We start from the raw sequence: 27,505 nt of genomic DNA, 5'->3' as shown, positions 1-27,505 counted from the left end.
TGGCTGGTGGCCGTGGCCTCAGCGGAACCCTGAAGTCAGCAGAGCTTGTATCAGGGACCTTCCCACTTTCCTCGCTCACACTCCCGGCCTTCCCTCCCTGCGGGAAGGCTCCCATCCCAGGCCCAGCCAGTGTCTCCTCTCCAGGACAGATGTGGAGGAGGAGGCAGAGTAAAACCGGCCATCGCTCAGTGAGCACATGCTACGCCCCAGGCCCCGGTGAGACACCACATTATTCTCTATTCTACTGGGGAGGGGAGGGGGCTCTATTCCTATTTTACAGATGAGAAAACTGAGGCCCACAGCAAGTCAGAACCGGTCCACGATTCACAGCTGGTAGGTGGCGGAGCTGGGATTGGAACCAAGCAGTTTGGCTGTGGCAGTCCCTAAAATGTGGGCTGGGGGTCGGTGATGACTTGGGCCAGAGTTATCAGAAGCTCAAGCAGAGGAGGAAAATAAGGGCTCGGAGGCTGGGCACAGTGACTCATGCCTGTAATCCCAGCACTTTGGGAGATCGAGGCGGGCGGATCACTTGAGGCCAGGAGTTCCAGACCAGCCTGGCCAGCATGGGGAAACCCCATCTCTACTAAAAATATAAAAAAATTAGCTGGGTGTGGTGGTGCACGCCTGTAATACCAGCTACTTGAGAGGCTGAGGCAGGGGAATCGCTTAAACCCAGGTGGTGGAGGTTGCAGTGAGCTGAGATCGTGCTACTGCACTCCAGCCTGGGTAACAGAGTGAGACTCTATCTCAAATTTTTAAAAAAGTGGGGATGGCGGGGAGGGCTCTGAGTATTTAATTAATTAATTAATTAATTTTAATTTCAATAGGTTTTTGAGGAATAGGTGGCGTTTGGTTACATGAATAAGTTCTTTAGTGGTGACTTCTGAGATTTTGGTACATAGTGTTTAGAATATAAGAGGTGAGGGCAGCTGGCCTTGCTTCTAAGGTGTTTTTTTTTAATTGTTATTTTTTGCCACTTCAGGAGCTTCTAACCTTATGCCTTTTGTCCTTTTTTTAAAAAAAAAAAAATTGGTGTGACAGTATTCTTTCTTTGAATAAAATGCTATGATAAGGAGACTGCACTTTTTGGAGTTTTAAATAAATGTTTCTTGGTACTGATTTTTTTTTTTTTTGAGATAGAGTCTTGCTCTGTCGCCCAGGCTGGAGTGCAGTGGCGTGATCTCGGCTCACTGCAAGCTCCGCCTCCTGGTTCAAGCGATTGTCCCGCCTCAGCCTCCCGAGTAGTTGGGATTACAGGCACCCACCACCACGCCCAACTAATTTTTGTATTTTTAGTACACATAGGTTTCACCATGTTGTCCAGGTTGGTCTCGAACTCCTGACCTCAAGTGACCCACCTGCCTTGGCCTTCCAAAGTGCCGGGATTTCAGGAATGAGCCACTGTGCCCGGCTTTTTTTTTTTTTTTTTTCGGAGGCAGGGTCTCACTCTGTGGCCCAGGCTGGAGTGCAGTGGCGCCATTTTGGCTCACTGCAACCTCTGCCTCCTGGGTTCAGGTGATTCTCCTGCCTTAGCCTCTCAAGTAGCTGGAATTACAGGCGCCCACCACCACACCTGGCTAATTTTTGTGGTGCAATCTTGGCTCACTACAGCCTCCACCTTCTGGGATCTCAAGTGATCCTCCCATCTCAGCTTCCCAAGTAGCTGGGACTATAGGCGTGCACCACCATACCCAGCTAATTTTTTTAACTGTTTTGTAGAGACAGGGTCTTGTTTTGTTCTGCAGGCTTGTCTCAAACTCCTAGACTCAAGCAATCCTTCTGCCTCAGCCTTCCAAAGTGCTGGGATCACAAGTGTGAGCCACCACATCCAGCCTTAAGCAAGGACATTTTTAAAAAAAGTAACACAACCACTACCATTTTGTACCCAACAAGACACACAAGACTACCACAAATGAAGGAAGACAAATCCCTAAATTCTTTTTTTTGAGATATAGTCTCACTCTGTCACCCAGGCTGGAGTGCGATGGTACGATCTCAGTTCACTGCAACCTCCGCCTCCCGGGTTCAAGCGATCCTCCCGAGTAGCTGGGATTACAGGCACCCGCCATCATGCCTGGCTAAATTTTTTTTTGTAGAGATGTTGGCCAGCCTGGTCTCGAACTCCTGACCTCAGGTGATCTGCCTGCCTCGGCCTCTCAAAATGCTGGGATTATAGGAGTGAGCCATCGTGCCCAGCCCCTAAATTGTTTTAAAAATTTAAAACAATTTAAATTTTTGTCGCTTTGTCACTTTGTCGGTTTGCATTTTCCATGTTCTTCCCAGTTCACTGTGGACGGTGGCAGTGCCGGCCTGGCTCACTTTGCCGTGCGGCTGGCTTTCAGGGGTCCCTGGGCTGGGTGCCTCGGAGGTAGCATCCTACCAACAGATGCTTGTCGCTGGCTTCCCGCTGGCTGGGGAATGCCCTGGCAATTTCGTATTAGAGGAAACGGCTCCCAAACTGTTGGCCAAAAAGTCCTCATGAAAACCCTTCCACCATCCCAAAGACGCCCGAGTACTAGGGAGGACTGGTTGACCTGCACACGGCCTTCCACCATTGGAAATTTCACTTCTCCCGTGCCTAAGGGCTCCTTTGCACCTCCCCACGCTCCTAGATAGAGTGTCCTTTTAGCAAACACGTGACTATCTTGTTCACTGACGTGGCCTCAAAGCCTGTGAGATTGCTGGGCACAGAGTGGGCGCTTAATACATATTCATTCAGTAACTGACCGAGCCCAGACACGTGTCCTAGTGAAATACTACCCAGCCACTAAAACGAGCTTGATCACTGTGCAGACGCCAACACCCATCAGATCCAGAGGGTGGGGCACAAATTGCATCCTCTTCTTTTTTTCATCGTTCTATGTATTTGAAATCTTTTTAAATAAAAAGGTAGAAAAATAACAAATATTGGCCGGGCACAGTGGCTCATGCCTGTAATCCCAGCACTTTGGGAGGCCGAGGTGGGCGGATCATGAGGTCAGGAGATCGAGACCATCCTGGCTAACACAGTGAAACCCCGTCTCTACTAAAAATACAAAAAATTAGCCAGGCGTGGTGGCGGGCGCCTGTAGTCCCAGCTACTCGGGAGGCCGAGGCAGGAGAATGGCGTGAGCCTGGGAGGCGGGGCTTGCAGTGAGCCGAGATCACGCCACTGCACTCCAGCCTGGGTGACAGAGCAAGACTCCATCTCAAAAAAAAAAAAAGGAAAAAGAAAAAAGAAAAATAACAGCTATTATATTAGCATATGAGAATGCCTGTGATGTCAAAATTATGAAATCATATAAATTATTTCCTAAAGACTGCAGAGAAATGCATCCTCTGTTACCCACGGGTATCTCTGGATGTGGGATTATGCACTTTTCCTTCTGTACTTTCTACCTGTATTTCTGGATTTACTACATAATTAGGGAGGGAAAGGCTGGGCACGGTGGCTCACGCCTATAATCCCAGCACTTTGGGAGGCCAAGGTGGGTGGATCACCTGAGCTCAGGAGTTAGAGGTCAGCCTGGGCAACATGGTGTAACCCTGTCTCTACTAAAAATACAAAAATTAACTGGGCTTGGTGGCACATGCCTGTAATCCCAGCTACTCGGGAGGCTGAGACAAGAGAATGGTGTGAACCCAGGAGGTGGAGCTTGCAGTGAGCTGAGATCGCGCCACTGCACTCCAGCCTGGGTGACAGAGCGAGACTCCATGTCAAGAAAAAAAAAAAAGAAGAAAAAAGAAAAATAACAACTGTTATATTTATTAGCATATGAGAATGCCTGTGATATCAAAATTATGAAATCATATAAATTATTTCCTAAAAAGTTTGTAGAGAAATGCATCCTCTTCTACCCACGGGTATCTCTGGATGTGGGATTATGCACTTTTCCTACTGTACTTTCTACCTGTATTTCTGGATTTACTAAATAATCAGGGAGGGAAAGGCTGGGCATGGTGGCTCATGCCTATAATCCCAGCACGTTGGGAGACCGAGGTGGGTGGATCACCTGAGCTCAGGAGTTAGAGGTCAGCCTGGGCAACATGGTGAAACCCTGTCTCTACTAAAAATACAAAAATTAGCTGGGCGTGGTGGCACATGCCTGTAATCCCAGCTACTAGGGAGGCTGAGACAGGAGAATAGCTTGAACCCGGGAGGCGGAGGTTGCAGTGAGCCGAGATCATGCTGCTGCACTCCAGCCTGGGCAGCACAACAAGACTCCTCTGAAAAAAGAAAATAATAATAATTAGGGGGAAAAACAGCTTTGTAAAAAATGCAACTTCAGGCTTACTTTCCCCACCATCCTTCCCTTTATCTCCTGTCCTGGGGAGCTGCAAATTGCTTCTAAATTGCCTTCTATTTGCCTAGGAGGGGAACAGGCTTTTTTCCTGTTTCGTGGAAATGTTTGTGCTGCCAAGAGTCCAGCAGAAGAGAGACAGGAGAGGAAGACAGCACCTGCATGGTCCCAGGTGCCGGGCGTTTCGTGGGGAGTTCCAAGCTGGGAACAGAGGCCTTTCCCTGTTGCTCAGAAGGCTGCATGGAGGTCAGGGTGCAAGGTGTTCTGGGATGTGAGATGGGGCCCCAGGGTGTCAGGGCTGGGAGGGCGCTAGGCCTCACTAGGCCCCACTCTCTCATTATACAAATAAGAAAATGAGACCAGGCTCGGTGGCTTACTCCTATAATCCCAGCACTTTGGGAGACCGAGGCTGGCAGATGGCTTGAGCTCAAGAGTTGGAGACCAGCCTGGGCAACATAGCAAAACCCTGTCTCTACCAAAAATACAAAAAATTAGCTGGATTTGGTGATGTGTGCCTGTGGTCCCAGCTACCTGGAAGGCTGAGGTGGGAGGATCGCTTGAACCCAGGAGGTAGAGGTTGAGGTGAGCCAAAATCTCACCACTGCATTCCAGCCCGGGTGACAGAGTGAGACTCTGTCTCAAAAATTAAAAAAAGAAAGAAAATGAGATTCAGAGAGACAAAGTGACCTGCCCAGAGCCACACAGCACACCCGTGGCTAAGGTGGGGCTTGATCCCATGACTCCTGAGCCCCCGCCCAGCCCCCGCCAGGTCCCATTCACCTTTCTCCAGGGCCTCCACCCCTAGCCTGTTTCGTAAACCCACATCGCAGTGATGCCAGCCACTTCCTCGCTTCCTGTGTCACCAGCTTTTGACATAATCACTGGGTTTTCCAAAGGGAAACATATTTTGGGGTTTTGTTTGTTTGCTTGTTTTATGAGACGGAGTTTCGCGCTGTTACCCAGGCTGGAATGCAATGGTGCGATCTCGGCTCACCGCAACCTCCACCTCCCAGGTTCAAGCGATTCTCCTGCCTCAGCTTCCTGAGTAGCTGGGATTACAGGTGCCCGCCACCATGCCCGGCTAGTCTTTGTATTTTCAGTAGAGATGGGGTTTCACCATGATGACCAGGCGTGTCTCGAACTCCCAACCTCAGGTGATCCGCCCGCCTTGGCCTCCCCAAGTGTTGGGATTACAGGCGTGAGCCACCATGCCCAGCCATTTTGGTTTATCTTTTTTTCTGCTCACTCAAAGAATTCTGAGCGCCCTTCCTAATTATTTGGTTGAGACTGGAGACAGGCAGCAAGGCACACCAAAAACACGACAACAACCCCGGGGAACCTGCAGTCACTGCTGGCCTGGAGAAAGATGGGACACCAGGCCTGTCTCTGGGGCGTGGTCAGCTCATGAGCCCAAAGTTCTCAGGAACAAGGGGCATTGGCCAAGCTCCCCAGCCTGATTGCCGTCCCCTGCAGGAGTGGCTGAGGGAGTCTACACAAACTGCTCCGAGGCTGGGGCTTTAGCAGCTATGAGTGCTGACAGAGCCCCTGAATAAGTGAATGGCCATCAGCCCAGCCAGAGTGGAGCCCTGCAGCCTGGTCTACCCTGGACACAATCCCTGATTTGTACCTAAGCCTGCACCTGAGACTACATTTCCCAACCTCCTTTGCAGCTAGGTGTGGCCATGTGACTAAGTTCTGACCAATGGGATGTGAGCACAAAGTGATGTGCATAGCTTCAGTAGAAAAAAGGGCATGGCCAGGCACGGTGGCTCACTCCTGTAATCCCAGCACTTTGGGAGTTCGAAACCAACCTGGCCAAAATGGTGAAACCCTGTCTCTACTAAAAATACAAAAATTAGCTGGCGTGGTAGCGCACACCTGTAATCCCAGCTACTAGGGAGACTAAGGCAGGAGAATTGCTTGAATCCAGGGGGCGGAGGTTGCAGTGAGCCAGGATCGTGCCACTGTACTCCAGCCTGGGTGACAGAGTAAGACTCAGTCTCAAAAAAAAAAAAAAAAAAAGAAAGGGGCATGATCTCCTTTGCCCCTCCCTTCTTCTTGCTGGCTAGATGGTAGGTGCAATGGCTGGAGTTCCAGCAGCCATTTTGGACCATGAAGCAATTCCAGGAATAGAAATTGATAGAAGAATGCGATAGGAGAAGCCTGGGTCCCAACATCATGGAGCCTCACAGACGTGAGAAATAAATTCCCATCTTTTTAAAGACATAATTATTTGGGGTTTTCTCTTACTTGTGGCCAATATTATTCCTGTACTATCTTTTGGTTGGGGAGGGGTTGCCGTCATTTGCAGAGGGGTTGTGAGGGGACCTGCTATGGCGAAGGGCTGGGACAAGTCCTGATATGAGGTTGGTAATTCTTTTGCATAATACTAATTGCTGATGGGCATGTGTGAAACCCTTAGCCCAGCACCCAGCACAGTTTAAGAGCGCAATAAATGTTATTTTATTTATTTTTCTTTTTGAGATGGAGTCTCGCTCTGTCGCCCAGGCTGGAGTTCAGTGGCGCGATCTTGGCTCACTGCAACCTCCGCCTCTTGGATTAAAGTGATTCTCATGCCTCAGCCACCCAAGTAGCTGGGACTAAAGGTGTGTGCCACCACGCCGAGCTAATTTTGTGTTTTTAGTAGAGACAGGGTTTCCAATTTCACCACGTTGGCCAGGCTGGTCCACCCGAAATTCCAGGCGGTGGGCGGCCTCTGGGACTGATGCTGTGCGGATGGGTGGTGGGAGGAGGCTGGAAACGATGTCATGTGGGAAAAGGTGGCCTAGAAGCATCTAGGGAAGACAGTCTTATAAAACAGAGGCAGAGGCAGGGCGCGATGGCTCACGCCTGTAATCCCAGCACTTTGGGAGGCCGAGGAGGGCGGATCACGAGGTCAGGAGATCGAGACCATCCTGGCTAACTCGGTGAAACCCCATCTCTACTAAAAATTAAAAAAAATTAGCTGGGCGTGGTGGTGGGCGCCTGTAGTCCCAGCTGCTCGGGAGGCTGAGGCAGGAGAATGGCGTGAACCCGGGAGGCAGAGCTTGCAGTGAGCCAAGATCGCGCCACTGCACTCTAGCCTGGGCGACAGAGCGAGACTCTGCCTCGAAAAAAAAACATAATAATAAAATAAAAATAAATAAAATAAAACAGGCATGGCCCAGGGGCACCTCTGAGTCATCCTACCATGCATTCAGCCTGAATCGGTGCTCAAGGAAATGGGCACCGAGGGATGTTCCCCAAAACAACTGGCTCAGAGTCCCCAAAACGTCAGTATCGCGCCTGCTAAAGGCAGCGGGTGGCTGTCCTGGGCCAGGAGACAATGGTTTGCTTGTTTACTAAAATGGTGTTATTGGGACAACTGTAGAATCTGAATGAAGTCTGTAGATTGGGGAATAGAACATAACAGAGTGAATTTTCTGACGTTGATACTCTTACTGTGGTTATGTAAGAGACTGGTCTTGTTCTTGGGAAACACATATGAAATATTTGGGCAAAGGGGCTTCAGGTCTGCAACTGCTCTCAAGTAGTTCAGAAAATAAAATACACATGAGAGAGAGAAAGGGGCAGAGAGAATGAGAAACAAACGTGGTAATATGTCAACAACCGGGGAATCTGGGTGAAGGAGTTCTTATATTATTGCTGCACAACTGAAATTATTTCAAAATAAAAAGTTACAGAAACTTAAAAAACCAAAGTCAGTATCATGAATGTAAAAAGGCTGAGAGGCCAGGCACCGTGGCTCATGCCTGTAATCCCAGCACTTTGGGAGGCCGAGGTGAGCAGATCACCTGAGGTCAGGAGTTCAAGACCAGCCTGACCAACATGGTGAAACCCCGTCTCTACTAAAAATACAAAAATTAGTCAGGCATGGTGGCAGGTGCCTGTAATCCCAGCTATTCAGGAGGCTGATGCAGGAGAATGGCTTGAACCCAGGAGGCGGAGGTTGCAGTGAGCTGAGATTGTGCCATTGCACTTTAGCCTGGGCGACAAGAGCAAAACTGCGTCTCAAAAAAAACAAAAAACAACAACAAAAAAAACTGAGAACAGTTTCTGATTCCAGGAGACTATGTAGACCCAGGTAGTCATTGCAGACCCTCCTGGATCCAGGTAAAACCAGCTGCCATGATGGCAGCGGCTGGATGCGGCAAGTGAGCCTGTGGACACTGTCAGACGCCAGCATGGCCGTGTGAATTTCCTGGGTGTGGAGTCACAGGTGGACCTGCGGGAGATGTCCTTACTCTTTCTTGATGTCTGCAACCCTCTCCCATGTGGTTCCCCAAAAACACATTTATAGGGCCGGGTGCAGTGGCTCATGCCTGTAATCCCAGCACTTTGGGAGGCCGAGGTGGGCAGATCACCTGAGGTCGAGAGTTCGAGACCAGCCTGACCGATATGGGGAAACCCTGTCTCTACTAAAAATACAAAAATTAGGTGGGCTGCGGTGGCACGTGCCTGTAATCCCAGCTACTCAGGAGTCTGAGGCAGGAGAATCACTTGAATCCTGGAGGTGGAGGTCGCAGTGAACTGAGATCGTGCCACTGCACTCCAGCCTACGCAACAGAGGGAGACCCTGTCTCAAAAACAAAAACAAAAATAAATACAAAAACATTTATAGGAGAGAGGGGGTGGGAGGAGCCCCATGAGATCTGAACCGGGGCACACAGGGCTTCTTGCATCCCCCAACTTTGCCCCAGCCCCCATTTCTCAACTTTTCTTTCCCTGGCTGCTAGATGTCTCTGTGTTGTCCAACCAGGCAGTGGTTTTCTTTTTCTTCTTTTTTTTAGTAGAGATGGGGATCTCACTGTGTTGCCCAGGCTGGTCTCAAACTCCTGACCTCAAGTGATCCACCCACCTTGGCTTCCCAAAGTGCTGGAATTACAAGTGTGAGTCACCATACCCAGCCTTCATTTTAAAAAAATGCTTAAAGTTTCTAGGATGGTGAATTAAACTTTGCCCTTCCTCTCTGACCGTCCTCTCTCCCACCCTGTGTTAAGGTGGCCCTTTCTGAAACGAGCTGCTTCTCTGGTTTCCCCGGGGACCGCCCAGCCCACTTGACCTCCTCGGCAAGGCATTTTCCACCAGATGGGTCTCTGCTGCCCTCCCGTGGCCATGGGCAGTAGCGCGGACCAGGCCAACTGGTGGGCAGACACCTGACATGGTTTTTGGGGTCTCTCCTGTCCTAGTAGAGCTGGGGTCTGCAAAGACACAGAACCAATCGGACAGGGATTTACTTAAGGGATTGGCTCACATGACACACAGAAGACCCTCCAGGAGGCTGGTGCATGAAGGAATTAATTCACCAAGGGGATAATCCAAAACTCTCTCCAGGACCTGGCTGTTCAGCTGGGAAGTTAAAACACACCCCTTAAAGGGGCCGGGCACAGGGGCTCATGCCTATAATCCCAGCACTTTGGGAGGCCGAGGTGGGTGGATCACCTGAGGTCAGGAGTTCGAGACCAGCCTGGCCAACATGGTGAAACCCCCATCTCTACTAAAAATACAAAATTTAGCCGGGCATGGTGGCGGGCACCTGTAATACCAGCTACTTGGGAGGCTGAGGCAGGAGAATTGCTTGAACCCGGGAGGTGGAGGTTGCAGTGAGCCGAGATCTTGCCATAGCACTCCAGCCTGGGCTACAAGAGCAAAACTCCATCTCAACAAACAAACAAACAAACAAACAAAACCACACCCCTTAGGACCGACAACCCAAAGTTGCAGCAGAGCAGAGCATTTATGTGAGGTGGACATGGGGGGAGGTGATGGGGTGGAGGAGTGTGTTGGAGGAGGGGAGAAGGCAGGGGTGAGGTCAGGGGGCTCCGGAGAGACCCTGTGGGGTAGACCATAGGACGGTTTGCTCTCTTTGGACCCTATGTGAGTGTCCTGGGGCTCCCATAGCAAAATTACCCCAAACTGGGGGCTTAAAATGACAGAAGTTTCTTCTCTCCCAGTTCTGGGGCCACAGAGTCCGAAATCAAGGATCTAGGGAGGCTGCTGCAGTCCCTCCGGAGGCTCCGGGGCTGTCTCCGGCTCCTGGCAGCTCTCCGTGCTCCTGGCTCACGCTGCGCCGCTCCTGTCCCTGCCCCATGGCCGCATGGCCATCCCCCTGGGTGTGTTTCTGTCTCCTCTTCTCATGAGGACCCCATTGGTGGGATCAGAGCCCACCCTCCTCCGGTATGACTCAGCCGATCACATCTGCAGCAACCCTGTTTCCAAATAAGGTCCCACACTCTGAGGTCCCCAGGAAGACATACATTTGGGGGTACACTCTCCCATCCAGCACAGCCCCCAAGAGTGAAGGAAGCAGAGAGCAGGAGAGGGACTTGACTGGCGCTCAGTGACAGCTGCACGGCACAAAGGGGGCACGGGATTCCCCCCCACCCCACAGCCTGGCACAGAAAGGGAGGAGCCACGCTGACCGTGGAACCCCAGGGGGCTACTTAGAGCCATCCTGTTGTAGGTTGTGGGGGTTCATGCCCCAGACAGAGAATGGGGACCCAGCAGGGACAGAGCAGGGGTGGTCCATGCATTGTTCGGGGACTCCGGGGAACACAGGGCAGGGCATCTGCAAAGGGATGATTGGAGAGAGTGTGACAATGAGATCACTGGAGAAGTGTGAAGAGGGGCCAGCCAGCCGGCACAGCCCAGTGGGCACCTGGGGATCGGTCACAGAAGGAAGCTGGCACAAGCCTGGGCCTGTGCGCTGGGAATTTCAATGAGTTCTGGGTCCCGGCCCCAGCCTCTGTGTCTGTCCCTTCAGCCCCATGCCAGGGACTTCTCCTAATTAAGTACTGTCATGATCCCATTCTGCAGGGGAGGGGACTGAAGCCCAGAGAGGTCAGGGGACTTGCCCAAGGTCACACAGCAGAGCGGGGTCTGGGATTTGAACCTGTGTTTAGCTGACCCTAAAGTCCTTGCTTTTATATATGCTTTAAAAACAAAACAAAACAAAACAAAAAACCCTTTCCATTTCCATAATGAAACCCTCCAAACCTACAAAGTAACAGAACAGCAGAGCAAGGCCTGGGCCGCTTCCTCTGCTCGCCTCCCATCCCTGTTCCTTACTGTCATGATTTTTATGTTTCTTTTCTGAAGGTAAAGTGTCTATACATTGAGATACAGAAATCATACAATTAGTGGAATGTATTGGACTTGAGCTAGTCAATCTGACATATGCATTTATATTTTCTTTCTGTGGTATCTTAATTGTCTTACTTTACTAACAGTGAGCAGATAGTGCTTTTATAATAAGGGAATAAACAATGCAATTATGATAAAAACGTGAAAGACACTCCTTTGAGCTGGTTCCTTGCCCCACCCTGGGGAGCCCGAGTTTACTCTGTGCGTCTGCACCCCCCACCTGAGCTTTCCCATGTCCCGCCCACCTGAGACTAGACCCCAGGAAGGCCGGTGGTGGGCTCTGGGCAGGCAGCTTCCCTGAAGGGAGGGAGGAGCCCAGTGGGCAGGACCCACACACACGTGGCTGTACGCAGGCCTGAGCCCCCTAAATCTCTCCCTGCTACCCTCTGGGGAGCCCCAGCCACTAGCCCCATTCCACAAGAGCCTCCATCCTCAAAGGCAGAGTGTGGGCCTCTGTGGGGTGCCCTCTTCTCTGAGCAGCCCCTGAGCCAACACGAGGCTGGGGAGGCCGGCCTCAGGGAGTCATTGCCCAGGCAACCAGCTCCTCCTAGGGCCTGCTGTGGGCGGCCCCATCGCCTGGCAACCGGGTGGCAGCGTCCCTTGAGCCCAGGCCACACAGCTGCACCCAGTCCTGCCCAGCTCCTCCCAGTCCTACAGGACCCCTGGGGCCCTGTCCTCATTCCCCACCACTGGGACAGCCAAAGTTCTGGTCACAATGAACATCGTCTTCTTCAGGTGAGTGGGCCGGCGCCAGCCTGGCTGAGAGGGAGGTGGAAGTAGGGTTTTGAGGCCCGGAGCACCAAGAAAGATGAGGGTGGCAGGGCCTGCTGCTTGGGGTGGGGGTGGGGGGTAAGGGGAGCTCTCCCTCCCACACCGCCTCCACCTCCATCCAGCTCAGGGAAGACAGGGCTTGGGACTACAGAAGCTTCCAGAATATGGCCTCCGTCTGCTTCTCCAGCATCACTGCCTGTGTATCTGGAGTAGCCAAATTCATCCCCTTTCCTTTCTTGCCTCCATCTGGAAAACCCCCATCACACCTCAACCCCAACCAGGCCTCCCCGTTCCATGGAGGCCCAGTCCACGCTGCCCCAGCCCATGCCATCCCTGCTCTCACAAACTGCCTGCCCTGCCCCGTTCATTTCCACGCCTGGTTCCTCTGAGGTTCGAATTCCAGGCACCCTCTCAAGCAACCAATATGTTTTTATCTTTTATTTTTATTTTTTGAGGTGGACTCTCACTCTGTAGCCCAAGCTGGAGTGCGGTGGTGCAATCTTGATCTCGGCTCACTGCAACCTCCACCTCCTGGGCTCAAGCGATTCTCATGCCTCAGCCTCCCAAGTAGCTGGGACTACAGGCGTGCTACCACGCCCGGCTAATTTTTTGTATTTTAGTAGAGACAAGGTTTCACCATATTGCCCAGGGTGGTCTTGAACTCCTGAGCTCAGGCAATCTGTACCCCTCGGCCTCCCAAAGTGCTGGGATGACAGGCGTGAGCCACTGCGCCCAGCCCTGATGTGTTTTTAAAACGCAGCTTCTTAGGCACATTCCCAGGGATTCTGGTGCACACGCCTGGGGTGGGGGCTTGGGAGCCCCAGTGTCTGACTTCTGACCCCTGTGCTGCTGAATCGGGGCTGTGAGGACCCTACCTGCAGGAACAGAGGCTGTGTCTGGCTGTGTGACCTGTAGCAAGATGCTTCACCTCTCTGGGCCTCAGTTCACTCCATTTTCACATGGTGATACCAGCAGCACCTTGCTTATAGGGGGCGGTGCATGTGGAGTGTTTTGCGGCGAGGGTGGCAAGAGAGTTAGGGTCTGTCGAGACAGAGGGCTGCTCCTCAGGGCATTTCTCGGGTCAGGGATTTGATGAGAGGGTTGCGTGGGGGATTTTGGTCACAGGGAGAGAGGCAGGGACAGTGACATGCTGGAGATGAGGGAAAGGAGAGGGTGGGCCTCCGTGGCTGTCTTAGAAGCCTGAATGCGGTGGATTGGTCATCACGCACCCGCTGCGGGGAGGCGCCAGACTGGGAGCCCTTAAAGGTGAGTCAGGGCCGGTGTGGTGGCTCAAGCCTGTCATCCCAGCACTTTGGGAGGCCAAGGCAGGCAGATCACCTGAGGTCAAGAGTTCAAGACCAGCCTGGCCAACATGGTGAAACCCCGTCTCTACTAAAAATACAAAAATTAGCCAGGCATGGTGGCGGGCACCTGTAATCCCAGCTACTCAGGAGGCTGAGGCAGGAGAATTACTTGAAACCAGGAGGCAGAGGTTGCAGTAAGCCAAGATCATACCACTGCACTCCAGCCTGGGCGACAGAGCAAGACTCTGTCTCAAAAAAATAAAAAATAAAAATAAATAAATAAATAAATAAATAAATAAATAAAAAGCCAGGTCTGCAGCCTAGCCCGCGTTTATATTCCTGCCCACTACTGACCAGCCCAGGCAGATCCCCTTCATCAGCCTCAATGGCCCTGATGCTGCCACCGTGAGTGACAGCGTGTGGCATGTGTGCGCCACACTGGAGGCCGGCTGGTGGCAGCTCCTCTTTTCATAACTATTGTCTGCTCTTGGCATGACTGGGGCCCTGCATCACTGCCCAGAACAGCTGCTCAGGTCCCCGCCTCCACAGGGACAGCCAGGTGCGGGTGATGGAGAATACCGTGGCCAACACCGAGAAGTACTTTGGGCAGTTCTGCTCGCTGCTGGCCGCCTACACACGCAAGACGGCCCGGCTGCGGGACAAGGCGGACCAGCTGGTCAAGCAGCTCATCGACTTCGCCAACTCCGAGAACCCCGAGCTGCGGGCCACCATGAGGGGCTTCGCCGAGGACCTGGCCAAAGTGCAGGATTACCGGCAGGCCCAGGTGAGTGCTGCCGGCCCGGGTCTGGGATGCTGAGGGGCACCCAGGCTCCAATGCCAAGGTCAGGCCTGAGGGCTGCAGGAGCCCTGCTGTGGCCACAGCCAATGGGTGTATCTCCAGAGACATCCACTGACAATGGACATTTATAGCCTTTCCAGGGTCACACCTCCACCTGCAGGATGAAGAGCCTAGGAGGCTTTGCTGAGTCGGATGAAGGGTCAACAAAGCAAGGAAACCCAGGAAGCCAGCCCTGGGGGCTCCATGAACCCCTGAAGGAGACACATCCAGGGCCTATGAGGGCCTCGAGAAGGAAGAGAAATCCTGGCGGGGAGTCAGGGGCAAGGAGGCTGCAGGGTGTTTAGGAAATAATTAAAAATAGAAATTCCTGCCAGCCCAGAAAAATCCTCACCATGAATTATAGAAAAGAATAAAAAAGGGCCAGGTGCTCACACCTGTAATCTCAGCACTCTGGGAGGCCTAGGTGGACAGATTGCCTGAGCCCAGGAGTTCAAGATCAGTCTGGGCAACATAGCAAGACTCCATCTCTAAAATAAATAAATAAGCACCTGTGTTCCCAGCTACTCAGAAGGCTGAGATAGGAGGATCATTTGAGCCTGGAAGGTCGAGGCTGGGGCCATGATCGTGCCTCTGCACTCCAGCCTGGGAGACAGTGTGAGACTTTATCTCAAAAAAATACAAAGAAACAAAGAATGGAACAGCTTTACAATTGAGTAAGCTTTAAACCAGATAGCAACGCATGTCATGGGCAATCCAAGAAAGATCGCACAAACAGAAACTGACACTCTCTTCTCCAGGCAGGCAGACACAGCCCACAGTGCCCATGTTCTCAAGACAGATGACAACTGTCCCCCAGTAAGAGGCCTTGACAACCCCATTTCTCACCAGTACATCCTAGTTTCACCTGGTAACGGGGTGGCCACCTGTACTAGCTAATTATCTTTATTTTATAAAAAAAAAAAAATTTTAAGAGACGGGGTTTCCCATGTGGCCCAGGCTGATCTTGAACTCCTGGGCTCAAGCCATCCTCCCACCTCGGCCTCCCAAAGTGCTGGGATTACAGGCATGAGCCACCATGCCTGGCCTAGTTAATTACCTTTAACCAAAGGAAAAATAAAACTTCTCACAGCTCTGTGACAAGCAGGTGGCAGAGCTTGGAGCCAGGCGCCTGCGCTAAACTCCCGCGGAGACCGGAGGAAGACCAGGGCACCAGGAGGCAGGGTGCCATCTTCCTTGATGTCTACGCGTTCACAGAGACGGCTCCTGGCCCTCACAAAGACATTCCCGATTGTAAAATTGGCAAGAGGCTGCTTTAGATTTTTGCTGTTTTTTGTTTTTTGAGATGGAGTCTCACTCTGTTGCCCAGGCTGGAGTGAAGCGTCGCAATCTCGGCTCACTGCAACCTCCAGCCTTGCAGGTTCAAGCGATTCTCCTGCCTCAGCCTCCCAAGTAGCTGGGACTACAGGCGTGCACCACCATGGCCGGCTAATTTTTTGTATTTTTAGTAAAGACGGAGTTTCACCATGTTGGCCAGGCTAGTCTTGAACTCCTGACCTCAGGTGATCCGCCCACCTCGGCCTCCCAAAGTGCTGGGACTACAGGCGTGAGCCACCGCGCCCAGCCCCACTGTGACTCTCAATAAAAGTCTTGTCCTCAAAGCGAGGCTCAGTTTTCTCATCGGCAAAGTGGGTTTGTCATCGCTACACTGTGTGGCAGTTGGGAGACAGGGCCAGGGCTGTCGTGTAGAGAGACTAAGCACACACCAGGGGCCTGTCCTGCCTTCCTCAGTGATGACACTCCCTGAGTTCTGGGCCAGGCACCATCTTCCTACTGTCCTGAAACCCTGGTGGGTGCACCCATGACCTCATTTGACAGGTGAGGAAATGAGGCTTCGAGAGACTGAATGCATTGCTAGAGCCCTCGGGAGGCAGAGCCACGCCCTGAACCCAGGCTCGGTGCCTCCAACACACCGGGAAAAGGGAGGGCACCTCGCGCTCCCCCTCCCCCCACACAGCTCTGGACACTCGTCTCCCGGGTGCGGGCTGTGCTTTATATGCCCTGGCTGGAGGCAGGCAGCACCCCGCACCCTTCACTCAGATCCCCTGGTGTCCCCACTCCCCCAGGTTGAGAGGCTGGAGACTAAGGTGGTCAACCCCCTGAAGCTCTACGGGGCACAGATCAAGCAGACACGGGTGAGCCGGGGCACCTCGGCGTGGGTGGCGTCCCTGTCTGGCCCTGTGGGATCCCAGGAAACAGCCCTCCTCCTTGTCTGCAGGCTGAGATCAAGAAATTCAAACATGTCCAAAATCATGAGATCAAACAACTGGAAAAACTGGAGAAACTGAGGCAGAAGTCACCCTCAGATCGGCAAATGATCGTATCCTTCCCTGGAAGTGGGGCCTGGGGCTGCTGGGCCAGGGTGTCCACTCACACTGATGTCCTCTGAGGTTTTCTTTGCCTGGGCCCGCTGGGCAGGGGCTGTGAAGGGGGCAGACCACCCCAATGGGGCTGCCTGGGCTTAACTTGGTTCCTTAACAGCACGTTTTTCAGTCCCAGGTGAGTGTCACATGTCTGTCTGGGGCAGGCAGAATCACACGTAGGAAATACACCACCTCACAAAACGGCCAGGTAGGCTTCACCTGGGCAGAAGCAGGTGTGTGTAGGACCTTGCTCTCAGGATGGGAAAGCCAAAGGTACCGGTAAAAAGCAGCTCTGGAGGTCTGGAGACCTGGGCTCTATCCCATCATTGACACCATCACTCACTCCATGGGCCTCAGTTTCCCCACCAGTTACTTGTTTAATGCTCACATCAGGTGGAAACTGCTACCCTCATCCCCATTTCTACAGGAGGAAACCAGGGCTCACAGAGACACAGTTATGGTAGCTCATGGGGCACAGCAGGTGGAAGGGACCCCACATGCTGTCTGTTGCACTGTCCTGCCCTGTGGGAAAGATGCAGGGGCCGGGAGGTAGAGTGAGAGCTGGAGGAGGGCTAGTCACCTCCGCTGTATGTGTAACTGATTTGTGACTGTGTGACCTCATCCAAAGAGTGCCCCCCCTTTTTTTTGAGAGACAGAGTCTTGCTCTGTTTCCCAGGCTGGAGTGCAAGTGGCAGAGTCTCGGCTCACTGCAACCTCTGCCTCCAGGGTTCAAGCGATTCTCCTACCTCACCCTCCCCAGTAGCTGGGATTACAGGTGCCCACCACTGTGCCTGGCTAATTTTTGTATTTTTAGTAGAGACGGGGTTCTGCCATGTTGGCCAGGCTGGTCTTGAACTCCTGACCTCAGGCGATCCACCTGCCTCAGGCTTCCAAAATGCTGAGATTACAGGCCCAGCCACAGAGAGTGCCCCTTAATGGAGCTAAGTCAGTGGTCCTCACCTGGGGGCATTTCACTATCTGGCGATGTTTCTGGCTCACTATTGGAGAGCTCTGCTAGAACGTGTTAAGTTTTTCCCACTGTGGTGAAACATGACCACAGACTCTCACCGTTCAGGAGATTAGAGGTCCATCGTGGGCCCACTGGGCTAAATCAAGGTGTGGAAAGGGCTGGTTCCTTCTGGAAGTTCCAGGGAGAGTCTGTGCCCTCGCCTTTTCCAGCTTCCAGAGGCCACGCACATCCCTTGGCTCGTGGCCCCTCCCCTGTCTTCAAGCTGGCAGCCTGCACCTTCCCTCTGTAGTCACATCTTTCCCCTGACTCTCCTGCCCGCCCCCTCTTCCATTTGAAAGGACCCTTTGATTGCACTGTGTGTAGCAGATAATCCAGGATCATCTCCCATGGCAGGGATGGCTGATTAGCAACCTTCATTCCACCTGCTACCCTAACTCCCCTTTGCCTTGGAAGGGGCGTGTTGACAGGTGCCAGGGATTAGGATGTAGACATCTTTGGGGGGCCGTTATCCCACCTACCACCTGGCATCCAGTGGGAAGAGGCCAGGGATGCTGCTAAACCTCCCACAGTGCCCCGGACACTAGTGCTGAGCGTGGGGAGTCCTGACCTACACTAACGTGGGTCACAGCCCTGCCCGAGCACCTCCGGGTTCTATCCTGGATCCTGCCTGGGTCACCCACCATCTCTGCAGCCATTTGTTTGAGTGACAACAGCTTTCCCTTCTTTCCTGAGGGCTTCCTAAATGCCAGCCCCCAGCTGTCTCTTCCCATCTCGGGCGTTTCACAAACATGAAGGTGGTTTTAAGTCCCCATTTTAAAGAGGAATCTGAAGCCAAGAAAGGTGACTTACCCAAGGTCACACAGGCAGTTAAGTGGCAAATTTCAAATGCAGCTCCAAGGTGTTCGACTCTAAAAGCCAGATTCTTCATGTCTGGGCTTGTCATGGAGTAAGCATCTATAGATGTTGATCAAAGGAACGAAAGAGTTAATTACCTAAACGTGTTCCTTGTGCAGAAATTAATTATCAATGAACGTGGAGCACCTGTCCTAAGAGCTCAGCAGGTGCCGCTGTTTAATTTTTACAACAGCCCTGCTAAGCAAGTCTCATTACTGTCTTCTGTTTACAAGCAAGGAAATTGAGGCTCAGAGAGGGTAAGTGACTTGCCGGAGGTCACGCAGCTAGCAAGCAGGTGTGTCTCACTCCAGTGCTGCTCCTTCAGCCGGGGTCCTACTCAGCCATTCCTTTGATGACCAAATTAGCAAGAAACGTCCCTTGAGGCAGCAGAGCTGGCCTGAGAGAAGGGTTTAGAGACAGAGTGATTCAGAAAGATGTCTAAGGGCCAGAAGCACCCCCATGACATCTTCTACCTCTTGTGTCCCTGGGGCCAGGCGGAGACCAGAGTGCAGAGAGCCGCTGTGGACTCCAGCCGCACCACCCTCCAGCTGGAGGAGACGGTGGATGCCTTTCAGAGGCAGAAGCTCAAGGACCTGCAGGTGAGGGTGGTTGGCCAGGATGGGAGGCGCCCTGGGCTGCCTTGTGTGTGTGTGCACGCACGTGTGTACACGTGTCTATGTGCATGCATCAGTATGAGTGTATGTGTGGGTCTGTGTACACATGTGAGCATTGGCAGGCGTGAGTGAGCTTATGCCCACACAGGCTCCCGGCACAGTTAATCCTGGCCACAGGGCATCAGAGGCTGGTGCTCAGGGCAGCTGTCCCAACTCAGCCGGAAGCCACTGGGTGGCCCTAGGTCCAGCTCCCAGCCAGGAAGAGTTTGCCTCCCTCCACACACTCCCTACTTCCTCTCCACATAGTATCGCTCTAACCTCTTTTTCTCCTCACAGCTCCAAACCCCCTCCCTGAACAAGCCACATTGAGGCCCAGCAGCTGGGTGTGGGTGTCCTCCTCCTGCCATCCAGATCCCCACCCCAGCGCCATAGAGCCCTGGGCCCAGAGCCCCAGCTCTTACAAGAGGAGCTCAGAGAGGCGGGGTCTTTCGGGACTAGCTGATCGCAGAGATTCCTTCCCCAGCTCTCGAGCCCTTGCTAGTCTGTTCTCCAAAGGTGCACACCACCCTGGGGATTTTATTTTATTTTTTTTTTAGATGGAGTCTCACTTGTTTGCCCAGGCTGGAGTGCAGTGGTGCGATCTCCGCTCACTGCAACCTTCGCCTCCCAGATTTAAGTGATTCTCTTGCCTAAGCCTCCCGAGTAGCTGAGATTACAGGCATGTACCACCATGCCCAGCTAATTTTTGTATTTTTAGTAGAGATGGCGGGAGGTGGTCTACCCATGTTGGTCAGGCTGGTCTCGAACTCCTGACCTCAATTGATCCACCCCCCTTGGCCTCTTAAAGTGCTGGGATTATAGGTGTGACCCACTGCACCTACCTCAGGGATTTCTTAAAAGGCAGGTCCAATTCATCATCCCTGGGCTAAGCACCCTCTGGTGGCTCCCCTTGTTCTAAGGATTAGAACCAAAATCCCTTCCAGGCTCCCAAAGCCCTGGCCTAGCCCTGTGGCCTCATCCTGCCCGCAGCACTCCAAGCTCCAGTGCACAGAGCCCATTCCTACCCGAGGCCTTTGCAGGGCTGTGTCTTGATCTGCGTCCAGTCGGTGCCTCGTTCTCCTTCAGCTTCAACCTCATTCTTTGGGGAAAGTCACCCGGACCCCAGACTGGTCAGGCCCCTTGTTTATACACCCTACTCTTCTCCCACGGGGCTGCCATCCCAGGTGGAATGGTTAATTGTGTATTCAATTCACGTGTTACTTTAACAAGTGTGGAATGCACACCTACTGCGTGCCAGGTGCTGTGCCTGATGCTGGGTACACCGTGCCCAACAAACGAGGTCCCTGAGCTCACGGAGTTGACACCGTTGGGGCGGGAGGAGATGGACGGATCATGTGGTCTGTGGTGTGGTGTACTGTGTGCCATCCATGGCATTCATCACGTCGTGGAGCAGAGAAGCCTGTGAGGTCACTGTGTGACACACTGCATGTCAGTGCCACAGGACAGGCCCCCTGCCGGATCCCAGCCACCAGGGTCCAGGGCCTGGCACCTAGTGGGTATTCAGTAAATGCTTGTGGAATGAACGAATGAGTGAACGGCTACATGAATGAATGCACAAGGGAATGAAGCGTCAGTGATTATTGCTTACGCTGCCTACAGGGCAAGGAGGACCTGAAACAGTTGGCAGACATTATTCAGCACCTGATGTGTCTGGGGCTGGGTGGGCAGCACCAGGGAGCGTGGACCACACGGTTCTCCAGGTCAGGGGCCAACAGAAGCACAGTTTAAAAGTGGGCGCGCTTTCAAGTTCTGGGATTAAATTTGTAAGAGATGTGAATCCAAACCATGCCTTGAAAGCCCTTCACATTTCAAAAGAGATAAAAGAAAGAACTTGAGCTAATCATCACCACCTGTCTTAGCCCATCCAGCCTGCGCCAACACAACACTTTAAGCTGGGTGATTTATAAACAACAGAAGTTTATTTCTCACCGTGTTGGAGGCTGGGGAGTCCAAGACCGAGGCTCCAGCAGATTCAGCATCCGAGGAGGGCCTATTCCCCATGGCTGGTGCCTTCTATGCATCCAGATGTGGCAGAAGGGGCAGAAAACTCCCTCCAGTCTTTTTTACAAGGGCACTAATCCCATTCATGAAAGTGGAGCCCTCCTGCGGATCACTTGAGGTCAGGAGTTTGAGACCATCCTGGCCAACATGGTGAAGCCCTGTCCCTACTGAAAAATACAAAAATTAGCCAGGCGTGGTGGCACACATCTATAATCCCTGTTACTCAGGAGGCTGAGGCAGGAGAATCGCTTGAACCTGGGAGGCGGAGATTGCAGTGAGCTGAGATCACACCACTTCACTCCAGCCTGGGTGAGAGAGGGAGACTCCATCTCAAAAAAAAAAAAAAAAAAAAGAAAGAAAGAAAAGAAAAGCCTCCTGTGAAAAGATCTCCAGGACTGATTGTTAGCAGGGGAAAAAGCAAGCTCAGACGAGAGTGAAAAAGGGAGAAGAGAAGAATACTGGCTTATCTAAGGAAACAAGGTAGGAATACACAGAAACTTCTCAACGTGATCTCAGGAGGCGGAGGGGAAGTGAAAGAAGGGAACAGGATGGAGGATGGAGAGCAAGTCTCCTCAGTTGACACTTTGGCATAGTTTATATTTATTTATTTACTTACTTATGTGCTTAGTAGAGACAGGGTGTCGCCATGTTGCCCAGGCTGGTCTTGAACTCCTGGGCTCAAGTGATCCTCCTGACTCGGCCTCCCAAAGTACTGAGATTACAGGCATGAGCCACTGTGCCTGACCAATAGTTTTGATTTTTGAACCATGCAAATGTGTTCTCTATCAAAGAAAAATAAATTTAAAATAACATGTCGAAGCTCCCCACCTAGGGCCTGTCCCCACACGGACAGCCCTCCTCACCCCACCCCATCTGCCTGCATCTCAGGCTTCCCTGGGCTCTTTCTCACTGCGATGTTTACATTCTTTGGGTTTCTCTCCCCACAGAAATTTTTTTCTGATTTTGTAACTATTGAGATGGTTTTCCATGCCAAAGCAGTGGAGGTGTATTCTAGCGCCTTCCAGACCCTGGAGAAGTATGACTTGGAGAGGGATCTACAGGTGGGTCACAGACACCCCATTTCCTATATGGTGGAGTGGGGCAGAGTTTCATTTTGGTTTGTCTTGATAGAAGCAGTGTTTGTTGGTAACATTTCACAACTTTTCTAACTTTGAAGACTCATGCTGATAAAGAGTTGTCAATATCTGCCTCCGGGTGGGTGCCAAACTGAGGATAATTTTCCCTAACGCTATTTGGAACATCAACATATTCATCATCACTGGGGTGTTCAAAAACAAATGGATTGGTGGGGCGTGGTGGTTCACGCTTGTAATCCCAGCACTTTGAGAGGCTGAGGCAGGCGGATCACCTGAGGTCAGGAGTTCGAGGACAGCCTGGCCAACGTGGTGAAATTCCGTCTCTACTAAAATACAAAATTAGCCAGGCGGGGTGGTGGGCACCTGCAATCCCAGCTACTCGGAAGGCTGAGGCAGGAGAATCACTTGAACCCGGGAGGTGGAGTTTGCAGTGAGCCGAGATCGTGCCACTGCACTCCAGCCTGGGTGACAGAGCGAGACTCCATAAAACAAAACAAAACAAAACAAACAAAACCCACGAATGGATCAACAACAATAAAAAGCATTTCCTGGCTGATGCTTGGCGTAGTTTTGAAATAGAAAGAAGTGCTTTTTATCCCCATCTGATCTGGTTAAAATCTAGAATGAGCTGTTTGCATGATCTGTAACACCCTTCCGCAAGCCTAGTATTGTAAAGCAACAATCAGTTATCGTTATTCTTTTCTGTGAGTCCGGGGTTGATGGGGTCACCTGGGCAGTTCTCAGGTGGAGCCTTCATGTGGTTGCCGTTGGTCAGAGGCTGGGGCTGTCTTTTCTTAGCTTTCCTCCCTCATGTCTAGCAGAAGGTGGCCGTCATCTGAGCACAGGACAGGCCAGGAGATTTGCAGGGCCTGCTGCAAAATGAAAATGTAGGGCGCACCAACAATTACTAGGATCTTCACGACAGCAGCATCAGAGTGCTAAGCCAAGCACAGGGTCCTTCCGGGCGTGGAGCCCCGGGCAACTGTGTGAGCCGCACCCCACAAAGCCTGCCCTCCCTGGGTCTTCCTCGGGGTCTGCGGCCACTGTGGCTGCCCACGGCTTTTCCATGGGGCCTGGGGGCTTCCTCACAGCAGCTGGTTCCAAGAGGGAGTGTCACCATTTTTTTTTTTTGAGACGGAGTCTCACTCTGTCGCCCAGGCTGGAGTGCAGTGGCGCGATCTCGGCTCACTGCAAGCTCCACCTCTCGGGTTCAAGCCATTCTCCTTCCTCCGCCTCCCGAGTAGCTGGGACTGCAGGCGCCCTCCATCACGCCCAGCTAATGTTTTGTATTTTTAGTAGAGACAGGGTTTCACCGTGTTAGCCAGGATGGTCTCGATCTCCTGACCTCGTGATCTGCCCGCCTCGGCCTCCCAAAGTGCTGGGATTACAGGCGTGAGCCACCGCGCCCAGCACTCAATCACCTTTTATGACCTAACCTCAGCAGTAACCCAGTGTGGCTTTGCCATATTACATTTGTTGGAAGTAAATCTCTGAGGCTGCCTGTATTCAAGGGGAGAGGAATTTGATTCCAGCTCCTGATGGGGGAAGCATCAGATCATCTGAGTTACCAATAAGCCTTAAAACTACCATGAGAGGTTTGATGCAGGTCAGAGGGGCTCTCTCGCATTCACTCACTTTACAATATTCTTTTTAGGGGAAAGGGGGATCTCGAATCCAGCTGTTTTCCTGTGTGACGATGGTCATGTAACCTGGCCTCTCTGGGCCTCTCCCGATAATACCCACTCACCGGGCTGCTGTAGATTATGTGGAATAAGAAACAGGAAGCTCCTGGAGAGGACCGTGGAGTTCCATAGGCGTTAGCTGTCTCGGGCCTTCTTATCCCACCGTCTTTCCATCCCACTCCCCCCGACCCACACTGTGTTTTCCCATCGGATCCGACCCACCCTGGTCTCTCCCCGGCAGGATTTTAGAGCCAAGATGCAAGGAGTTTATGGGCATTATGACACTTGGCCGCTTGCCAACACCAACCCCTCTCCATCTGTGCTTCAGTCTCTCGCCAGCCAGGTGAGTGTGTGGGTGGGTGGGGGTTATGCCTAAAATGACGTGCACGGCCTGGGAGGCCCTGTGGTAGTAATCCCAGGGATTAGAGGAGCGTGGCTGAGAACTCAAATTTGAAATGAGAGGCTGAGGAGGCAGGGGTGGTGGGAGTGTGGAGGGCTGCCCGGGGGTCTGACCAGGACTTTGCCTTGAAGTAGAACGAAGCTGGTTGCGGTGGCTTATGCCTGTAATCCCAGCACTTTAGGAGGCCGAGGTGGGAGATCACTTGAGGTCAGGAGTTCGAGACCAGCCTGGCCAACATGGTGCAACCCCATCTCTACTAAAAAAAAAAAAAAAAGCAAAAATTAGCCAGGTGTGGTGGTGCATGCCTGTAATCCTAGCTACTTGGGAGGCTGAGGCAGGAGAATCGCTTGAACCCGGGAGGCAGGGGTTGCAGTGAGCCGAGATCGTACCATTGCACTCCAGCCCGGGTTATAGAGTGAGACTCTGTCTCAGAAAAAAAAAAAAAAAAAAAAAAGTAGAATCAATGTAGCCACGTCACCCAGTGTGGTAGGCCACACGGTCCCTGCCGTGGCTGCCATGAGTCCTGAGCACTCCCTGGAGGCACTCTGAGGTATTGCCACTTGAGAAACAGGCCCCAGTCAGGTCCACACCTCCATCCCAGCCCGTGGGCCCGCGGGTTCCAGAATCCAGGGTTCCTCAGAGGTTAGGGAGGTGATTAGGTGCATACATTAGATGTTACCTTACAGCCCCAGGAAGGCCTGCCATCAGGTGCATTTATATTTCTGCAGGGAACTCTGCAGGTCCAGCTGAGTAGGGCAAATGAAGACCTTGAACATTCTCATGCCAATCATGGCAGGTTTAGTCTCTGTGAGTGGGGGGTTAAGGGGCAGCCAGCCCACTGTGTGTGTGGGCAGGGTGGCCATCTCATGCTTCCAGGACATTCTCTCTAACGATGGTAGGGTAAGTGCAATCCCAAGCCGTTTAAAATAATCCCGGACTGCCTGGAGGCTTTGTTCTTATTTTCTGATTCTTTTTTCTTTGTCTTTGTTGGATTGGGTTAATTCAAAGACCTTGCCTTCAAGCTCTGAATTTCCTCCTTCTACTTGTTCAGTTCTATTGCTGAGACTTTCCAGAGCATTTTGCATTTCTGTAAGTGTGTCCAATGTTTCCTGAAGTTTTGATTGTTTTTCTTTATGCTATCTATTTCTTGGTCCGAGCCCACTGCTCCTGGCGGTGTGACCTTGGGGAAGTCTCCTAGCCTCTCTGTGCCTTAGAGTCCTCGCCTGCAGAGTGGCTTAGAACAGTAACCTCTGTGTAGGGCTGTGCTGAGTATCAGATGAACAGATCTATACGAAGCACAGAAAACCCGGCCTGTTGCGCAACAAACACTCGAGACTTGTTGCTGCCATTATCATTACTGATGTTGCTGTCGTTTTATTATTATTATTATTTAGAGTGCTCAGAGCACCATACGGAGCCCAGGAAAAGAAGGGGAGGAGAGTGAGGACAACTCCATGGAGGAGGCCCCCGTGGAGGACCTCAGGTCACTGGGGCAGGGACCCCATAATAGAGAACTGCCCACAACAGTCAGAAGAACTTAGCTGGCCTTGGATCCTCAGGTGGGCTCTGCTGTGTGCCCTCAGGCAAGCCACATGTCCTCTGAGCCTCAGTTTCCTCATCTGTACCACAGGGCCAATATCACTCACTTCACAGGTTGCTCTGGGGGATCGCTGTGCCTGGCACATAGTAGGTGTTCAATAAATGCCCTATGACTCTCAGCTTGATCCTGGAGCTCTCGTCCTGCCTTTAGTCCGGGGGCTCGGGTGGGGTGTGCTTGCCCCTGTGTTCATCTTGTAAGCACAGTGGATTCCTTTCCTGGGCTGCCTTGACAAAGCACCACTGCCTGGGCAGCTCAAACCACAGAAAATCACTCTCCTGTGTTCTGGAACCCAGAAATCTGAGAGCAAGCTGTCAGCAGGGCTAGTTCTTTTTGGAGGCTCAGAGGGAGCACCCATCCCAGGCCCCCTCCAGCTTCCAGTGGCTCCTGTCCTTGGCACGCCTGGGCTTGTAGCCACATCCCGCGGACCCTGCCTTCCTCTTCACGTGGTGTTCTCCCAGTGTGCACTTGAGCCTGTGTCCAAACCTCCCCTTCCTATAAGGACGCCCATCATCAGAGGCCCACCTTACTCCAGGATGGCCTCATCTTGATTAATTATATCAGCAAGGACCCCATTTCCAAATAAGGTCACATTCTGAAGTATGGGGGCGGATAGGACTTCAACATAGACCTTTGGGGGCAAAATTCAGCCCGTAACACATAGACGTGATGTACAGGGATGCTCTTGGGACCAAGATTGTCACAGAAGTCCACAGAGGTCGGGGGGGATGGAAGTGTAGAGAGGGGGTTGGGGTGTGTGGACTGGGGGGCTGTCTGCTGGGGCAGCCGGGGAGCTAATCCTCTGGACCGTCTCTGAGGGCAGCCGAGATGAGCCTGCTCCTCCCAGCCTGGCACGACTTGGTGACATTGAGGCTTGGTGGAGATGTCTGGGTCCTAGAACTGGCTTCCGTGGCCAGGCGTGTTGGCTCACACCTGTAATCCCCGCGCTTTGGGAGGCCGAGGCAGGTGGATCACCTGAGGTCTGGAGTTTGAGACCAGCCTGGCCAACATGGTGAAACCTTATCTCTACTAAATATACAAAAAATTAGCCAGGCGTGGTGGCTTGCGCCTGTAATCCCAGGTACTCAGGAGACTGAGGCAGGAGAATCGCTTGAACCAGCAGGGCAGAGGTTGCAGTGAGCCGAGATCGCGCCACAGCACTGCAGCCTGGGCAACAAAAGCAAAACTCCGTCTCAAAAAACAAACAAGCAAACAAAAAAAAAACTGGCTTCCGTGCTTCCCATGAGTGTGGCCATCTCTGTCCCTCAAGGCCACACACTGCCCAATGGTCCTGGGTTAGAAAGTGCACCTGGAGCCTGCAGATAAGGGCTGGCTCCACTGATCCCAGCACCCCCAACAGGCCACCCCCGGTCAGGGGTCCCAGCAGCTCAAAGCCAGAAAGCAGCTTGTCTCTGTTGAGACAATGGAAGCCAGTGAAAGTTCCAAATGAGGCTAAATCCTCCATGAGGAGAT

The 27,505-nt window shown here is 52.4% G+C and overlaps 1 protein-coding gene across 1 annotated transcript; it reads left to right on the top strand.

The window, feature by feature from the left end:
- Positions 1-34: 34 nt before the first annotated feature.
- CIBAR2 (CBY1 interacting BAR domain containing 2) lies at positions 35-26,159 on the top strand. Its single transcript, XM_063654136.1, has 10 exons — positions 35-216; positions 4,352-4,526; positions 14,048-14,282; positions 16,421-16,489; positions 16,573-16,674; positions 16,848-16,853; positions 19,076-19,180; positions 22,204-22,317; positions 24,277-24,378; positions 25,830-26,159. Exons 1-10 carry the CDS (start codon positions 150-152, stop codon positions 25,974-25,976), a joined length of 1,122 nt encoding a protein of 373 aa, XP_063510206.1. The 5' UTR covers positions 35-149; the 3' UTR covers positions 25,977-26,159.
- Positions 26,160-27,505: the final 1,346 nt, after the last annotated feature.

This window comes from Pongo pygmaeus, chromosome 18, assembly GCF_028885625.2.
Source record: "Pongo pygmaeus isolate AG05252 chromosome 18, NHGRI_mPonPyg2-v2.0_pri, whole genome shotgun sequence".
Taxonomy (NCBI): Eukaryota; Metazoa; Chordata; class Mammalia; order Primates; family Hominidae; genus Pongo; species Pongo pygmaeus.
This window is presented reverse-complemented; position numbering and strand designations above follow the sequence as displayed.